Source organism: Chrysoperla carnea, chromosome 1, assembly GCF_905475395.1.
Source record: "Chrysoperla carnea chromosome 1, inChrCarn1.1, whole genome shotgun sequence".
Classification (NCBI taxonomy): Eukaryota; Metazoa; Arthropoda; class Insecta; order Neuroptera; family Chrysopidae; genus Chrysoperla; species Chrysoperla carnea.
This window is the reverse complement of record NC_058337.1, coordinates 104,486,719-104,493,799: the sequence shown is the minus strand read 5'-3', so window position 1 is coordinate 104,493,799 and position 7,081 is coordinate 104,486,719. Positions and strand designations below refer to the sequence as shown.

At 28.1% G+C, this 7,081-nt stretch overlaps 1 protein-coding gene across 2 annotated transcripts; it reads left to right on the top strand.

Moving 5' to 3' along the window:
* Positions 1 to 5,388, top strand: LOC123305303 (mucin-6-like). 2 transcript variants are annotated; one of them, XM_044886989.1, is made up of 9 exons: positions 1 to 19; positions 2,264 to 2,401; positions 2,580 to 2,756; positions 3,038 to 3,223; positions 3,287 to 3,469; positions 3,530 to 3,676; positions 3,735 to 3,944; positions 4,005 to 4,187; positions 4,924 to 5,387. In XM_044886989.1, the coding sequence occupies exons 2-9, from the start codon at positions 2,314 to 2,316 to the stop codon at positions 5,097 to 5,099; spliced, it is 1,350 nt and encodes a 449-aa protein (XP_044742924.1). In that variant the 5' UTR covers positions 1 to 19; positions 2,264 to 2,313; the 3' UTR covers positions 5,100 to 5,387. The 2 variants fall into 2 exon arrangements, with proteins under 2 accessions (XP_044742924.1, XP_044742925.1); XM_044886990.1 differs by lacking the exon at positions 1 to 19 and having other exon boundaries at positions 2,580 to 2,760; positions 4,924 to 5,388.
* The last annotated feature ends 1,693 nt before the right edge of the window (positions 5,389 to 7,081 follow it).

The window sequence follows — 7,081 nt, the reverse complement described above, 5'->3', positions numbered from 1 at the left end:
TATACCATATTTAATATTTGTAATTAGTTTATTTGTTTCTTGTTTCGTTGAATTTGCATGTATATACTAACTCTATAAGTCATAAAAATCGCACCACTTAAAAACATTCTAAGTGTTATTACTATAACATTACCTACTTATGATGTTTTAACTGATGCAATTTTAATGACTAAATATATTGAATGTCGCTCTATCTTTACCTCAAAAACGATTGTTATGAAACTGTAAAAATTAAGCTGTAAAAAGTATGAAAATTTATCGACCCTATGAGATAAAAAAAAATAAATAATATTTATCTAGTACATAAATCTGTGAGTATTAACTAATAAAAAAATAAAATTTAAGGCCAAGCTTAAATTTATTAAAATTTTACATATCGACCTAAATAAACGTTTTTATGTTTTTTTTAATTCATAAATTTTTAAAACAAAGATAAAAATAAGTTGTTATAAATGAGCCGGAAATATAATAAAAAAATCGACAATACCATTTTAGTTAGTTTAAAGTTTCTGATTTTTCGTTGCGAATACAATCAGTGTTGATTACGGAATCATTTGTTTTTTCAGGTAATGCAAGTAAGGAGAGATAGCCACTCTTAGATAGCCAGACATAAAATATTTTTCGTTTTTGATTTATCATATTGTCAAGCAGACATAAAGACGGGCAGATATTTTGAAGCGTCAGGGACTAAACTTAGTATACCTTGATATATTTCATATATACATGGTATAAAAAGTTAAACAAATTTTCCAATCTGTTTGTATGCCAAAGCGAATTTCCTCAGAGATTGAAAAAATAGCAAATTTTTTTAAAAATCGAATATTGCATTTTTAATTTTTTAAGAATTTTTATTTCGAAAACTATGCATCTAACGAAAAAATCACATGAGTACTTTTTTGCTAAAGACTGATTAAAAAATGGTTTAGAAAAAGCTTGATGATTTGAAATGCTGGTTTCGTGTGTACGGCAAAAGTTTACATTTTTTGAAATACGAAAACCTACAGTACATCGGATGTTAAAGAAAATTGTATGATAATTTCCATTCATAAAAACACAAAAATAAAATAATAAGAACTGTTTCTGGGTCATCTACATTTATGGTCAATTTTTTAAAATTAAAATTCTAATTGAATTATCCGTTTGACCAAAACAAGGGCTAGGAAGTAGCCAGGCCTGGAGTCGGTACATAACGATTACATTTAGGAAGGAGTCAATTTCATTATTTTAAATTCCATTTTTATTTAATTTTTCTGAAAAATGTAGAATCGCAGTGGTTTCGATTGATTTAAGAATATACAAATACAATAACTAATTCGAAAACATACTTGTCGTACCTTACCGAAATTGACAACTCTATACATAATCGTTGGTTGGAATTTCGCTTTCATGTGTAATAGTTAGCGCTTTTATTCGCTAATCAATGAAATAAAACAAAAGTAAATGTAAATAATTTTTTTTATTTTGAATGAGCATTTCCGTTATTTTGTTAAATATATTTTTATGATTGTCATAAAATTGATAAAAAGAGTCTATTTTTCTTCCGTCAAGTATTTACGATCTTCATAAGTAAAAGGTTTCGCGGATAATTGGGAAAACAAAGCAAGTCAGAAAAATATAATATAAAAAACCAATTAACAAGTTGGATGTAAAAAAATGTTGTTGGAGTTACCAAACACTGTAATCGTCAATCGTGGTAGTTTGCTTGTTTAGTTGGCAATTTTCGAGGTGTTCGTAGTAATTTTATACGAAGATGAAGCATCGAATAACTAATGAGCAAACTCAGATACGGCACCTTCTTTTATCATAAGGCACTCTAATATCTGGTGCTTCTCAAATTATAACGAAGATATCATAATTTTCCTCTGAGAAGGAGAAGATAATATCTTCCTGTGAGGGTCTATATGAAATAATTTTTTAGTTTTATGGTTTCTGTAAAAAACAAAAAGGTTTATTAGGCTTATCAGGTATATAAAAGAAAATTTAGAAAAATGAAATGCTTTTGAAAATAATTATTCCAGTATATTTAAAAAGCAACCTTTTGAACTGTTGTTAAACTAGCGACGCTTCGTTCTTTTTTCCTTCATAACTTTTAAACTTGAACAAACATAGAATAATCAAAACCCCTGAAGAAGTTAACAAAAGACCGAAACGTTCCCTAACAATAATTTTTATTTTTGATATGGAATCCTGAGAATAAATCACAACAGTTTTTATATATAAAAATGTAAAACAAACTCATAATTATTTATTAATAATTTTTCAGTTCAGACAAACAAATTTTTAATTCTGAATGAATTAAAAAAATTTCCAACAATGATTTACAATCAACATTTATCAGTATTAAGTTTAATTCTATTAAATTTTCATTTTACACCGACATTTGGTACACTTCAAAATGAGAGTAAGTCAAATATTTTTACTCTTAATCATAAATATTAACTGATTTAGAAAATCCTTAAATCTTTATAGGCCCATTTGAAGAAATTATTCGAAATTATTACATTCTATGTAAAGTTCTTCGTCATTTTCTATTTCAAAATTTTAGGTCTATTAAAGCATCCGTTTTTGTATTCACACAGGTGATTGTACAGAAAATGAGGAACTGGACACTTGTGGAAATCGTTGTGAGAGTACATGTGAGGATATTTACGGATTTCGACCATGCCCAGAAATTTGTGGACCACCGGCATGTGTTTGCTCAGGAAATTATGTACGCCATCCCAATGGAGAATGTGTTTTACCAGAAAAATGTCCAAGTAAGTATTTAGAAAAACTAAATATAATTTTTAGAAAAGTATTCAGCAGTTTATAGTTTTTAGTCTTAAAGTTCATAGCTTTTGTCAACTTTTTGGCAAGAGTTTATTGGAAGTTTGCATACATTATTATAAAAGCTTTAGTTCAAATGTCTTTAAAGTCATCAAACATTTATCATTGTCTTGTTCCCACAAAAAATAGTTTTAAAAGCTTAAACTATTACTAATCGAGAATTATTATCAAATTCGAAAATTTCCATTAAACTTGACAATAATTTTTCTAGAAAAATGTCCGGCAAACGAGTATTTGAAATTATGTGGTCGAATATGTGAAGACTCTTGTGAAAATTATGGTAAAATAAAACATTGTCCACGACTTCAATGTACCAATTTTACTCAAAATTGTTCTTGTATCGAGGGCTATGTTCGAAATCAAAAAGGCGATTGTGTGAAACCAGACGAATGTCCAAGTAAGATTTATTTTTCCCACCAATGATTTTTCCACGATCTATTCATTTAATATATTTTTTTAGATTGTCGAAAAAATGAAACTTATACTGAATGTGGATCTTCTTGTCCAAAGACTTGTAATCCTCGATCTGATGCTGAATTTGTATGTCCTGCAGTTTGTCTTGAGGGATGTTTTTGCTCTAATGGCTATGTAACATCCAAAAGTTCTAATTCTTGTATTTTACCTTCAGATTGTCCCAATTCTGGTAAACTCGAAAATCTACTAAATAGCCTTTCTTTTTTTAACTAATGAGTTTATTTTCTAGAAAAATGTTTCGAAAATGAAACTTTCCTTGATTGTGGCTCTTCTTGTCCTGACACTTGCGATAATTACAAAAATCCAAATAGAATATGTACTTTACAATGTGTTCAAGGATGCTTTTGTAAGACAGGATTAGTTCTTAATGCTGATAGTAAGTTTTTCTTTAAAAAGTTTTTAGCTTAAAAATTTATACAAATCTTTTTTAAAAGGAAAATGTGTAAGTCCTGATCAATGCCCACCTGTACAAACTTGCGGAGAACATGAAGTCTATAAGGATTGTGGAACAGCATGTCCAGACACTTGTAGTAATTTAGGAACTAAACGTAAATGCGTTGCGAAATGTGTTAAAGGATGTTTTTGTGAAGATGGATATGTTCGATCAGATAGTAAAGGATGTGTTCTTCCAACGCAATGTCCAGGTTTGTTATTTCAAAATCTAATTTTCTTTGGCAGTTTTATTTAAAAAGAATTTTTTCCAGTAAATGAAACGTGTACAAAACCTTATGAACAATATAATCCTTGTGGGTCCAAATATCAAAGAAGTTGTTCGAACTTTTTTAATTACAGTCGACCAGAATGTGATTGTCAAGAAATGTGCGAGTGTGTTAGTGGTTATGTTCGGGATCTTAATGGATTTTGTGTCCAACCACAAGAGTGCCCAAGTAAGTGAAGTTTCATTGAGAAACATTCTTAATTTGTGATTAATTACACAATAAAGTTTCGAACATATTGATTTATTAAATACGTTCCACGCTAAGTGATGAAATTTTTAGGTATTAAGTCATTTGAGACTTCCATTTCAAATTTTCAGGGTGGATTCTGTTAGACTTGGGAAAATTAATCGAAAATTACGAGTAAAATTTTTCGATATATTCCATAATTTTCGAAATATCGATGCTTAGTGATTTATAGGAAATCATTGATAGAAAAAGTTATATATAGGAAAAGTGATTGTTTGGGAACGTCCTTAAGGTTCTTGAATATCAGAAGACCGTGGTTTGAATATAATTAAATTTATATTGTTGCTTTTAGAAATTAGCTATTTTGAAGATTATACTTTCCATCAGATTGTAAAAACTACTTCAAACTGTACTAACTCACTACTTACAAAAACAAATGCATAGAGTTGGGCTAAATTAATAATTGATTAAAAATTTTCTTTTAATCTTGGGCCCGTAGGACCCATCTTGTAAACCGTTAGAGATAGAACAAAAGTTTAAATTTAAAAAATGTTCCTTATAATCAAATAAACAATTTTTATTTGAAACATTTTTTCGTAAACATCACTGTTTACCCATGAAGGCGCTAATTATATAGGATGTATTATATGGGAATATCGGCTAAGTGTGTGTGTATATGTTTTTGATAAGATGGTGTGTATATGTTTTTGTTTCATAGACATATGTGGAACGAATGAAAAATTTGACTGTGGATCAGCATGTGATACGGAATGTAAAACTTTGGGTGAACCATGCCCGATAGTAAATGTTAAATGTAATGAAAAATGTTATTGTGTTGATGGTTATGCAAGAAATTGTAAAGGAGAATGTGTACCAATTAACGAATGCACATAAACAATGTCCATTTGCCCATTTAAAACCAGCTAAATCGAGAAAAAAACTTTATTATGGAAAAACTAAAAAGAATGGATTTAAGAGAAATGCATTTCGAGGAAAGGGAATGATCTATTTCAAAAATCACCAGCTTTTTTGAACCACTTTTCTACAGACAATGTCAGGATCTTTCTTAAAAATATAGGGTATTGATTGATATCATATTAATAAACAAATATAATATATAATTCGAAAAATCTCTTTTAAGTGATAAGTATAGTTTTTATTCGCTACTTAATGAAATAAAACAAATGTAAATATTTTTTTAATTTAAATAAGCATTTCCGTTATTTTGTTAAATATATTTTTATTTTTGCAATAAAATTAATAAAAAATTTAAATATATTATTTAAATATAAAAAATTAAATATATTTGAGTCTATTTTCCTTCCGTTTCGTTTGAGAGGTAATTTATTGGAGAGTGTTCTTAGCTATGTTACAAGTGCGAGTTTAATTTTCCGAACCTCGAACAACTACAAAGTTGGCGACGATCTTCAAAATCCTTTCAGCTTGGAGAAGGCTCTAAGGTTAAAGGTAAGTTAATGGAGAGTGTTATTAGATATGTTTCAAGTGTGAGTATAGGGTTCCGATTCCGAAAAATTTACCGGAAATTTTGTTAATTTCACTTAATTCAATTATTACATGAACTGATCAGAATATGGTATCTTATAGTATCTGCCTTCTAATGGAAAATTTTTGTTATCCATCCCGGTGTTTTGTATTTTAAAGGAGTCACTTACTCATTACCTATTACACAAAAGTAAAAGTAATTTATTTATCCAAAACACCATCAATTTTGTATAACATGTCATTTTCAGAGCTTTTTTTTGTTGGTTAATACCTTCTTATTATGTGTAAGCTTTAAGACTTTAAAATTAAAAAAATAATCCAAATAATTCATCTTATGCAAATTATTTGTGGACCATTTTGAATATTCAACAGATATTTAAATAATACTTACTAGATCTAAGAATCATTAATCATTTATTTTAATTAATTTTTATTATTATTATTATTATTACATTATCTAGATATGTGGATAACTTTAGAACCCAACGTCAATTTTAATTTTACATATTACATCATTTTATTTTTCTTCATAATAATATAGGATTTCCCAATAAGAGTGTCCGAACTTTATATTACATTACATTAGTTTATTTTTATTTATACTATTGGTACGACAGACAGTAAGGTTTTCAAGAGTTTATTTTAAACCTTTTAAATTTCGGATATTTCATTCTTTGTTGAACTTTGTACGACTTACACAGTTACACTATCACAAAAGAACATGATAAATATGATTTTAAAAAAATTGCCTTCAAATGCGAACTTTATCCGTCTCGAAACCAACATTTTTTTGAGGATTCTTCAATAAAAGTATCCGAACTTTATACAATTTGGGTAAATTTCTCTAAAAGAGTGAGTATTTCATGCTGTTTTGTGTAATATTGCCAAATGTCGCGGAGGTCACAATACATCCTATCATCATCAATGACATAGTTTGAGTTAACTTTTAAAGGCCTGGAGCAAACTCTTACTCTTAATGGGAAACACTTCAATAAATAATATAATGCGATTCTATGTGTAATGTTGATTTATGTCATGCGGTGTTCAATGACAGATGGACATAAAATTTTCACTCCATTATTATTACATTTTATAATAATAAAGATTTTTTTGTTACAATTATTTAATTGTTTTAAATGGATATATTGCTGCTTACACACCTATTCAAGGATGAATTTAAATTAATAAAAAAAAACTAATAATAATAAATATCCTCATTATGTAACTGACCATTTTGTTAAACTTATAAAATTTATTGCCTTCATTCTTTACTAAAAAGAGGGGTGCTATGAGCTAAGCATCGTGGTATCGAAACGGATAAACCAATTTGGATTTTTTTTTTTTTTTGAAAAATAATTTTCTCTAGACTATTC

Excerpts from the sequence above, each read along its gene's own strand:
- LOC123305303 (XM_044886989.1), top strand. The coding sequence starts at position 2,314 with ATGATTTACAATCAACATTTATCAGTATTAAGTTTAATTCTATTAAAT. Across the intron at positions 2,402-2,579 it reads TGGTACACTTCAAAATGAGA|GTGATTGTACAGAAAATGAG; the intron begins GTAAGTCAAATA and ends GTATTCACACAG. Across the intron at positions 3,224-3,286 it reads GAAACCAGACGAATGTCCAA|ATTGTCGAAAAAATGAAACT; the intron begins GTAAGATTTATT and ends ATATTTTTTTAG.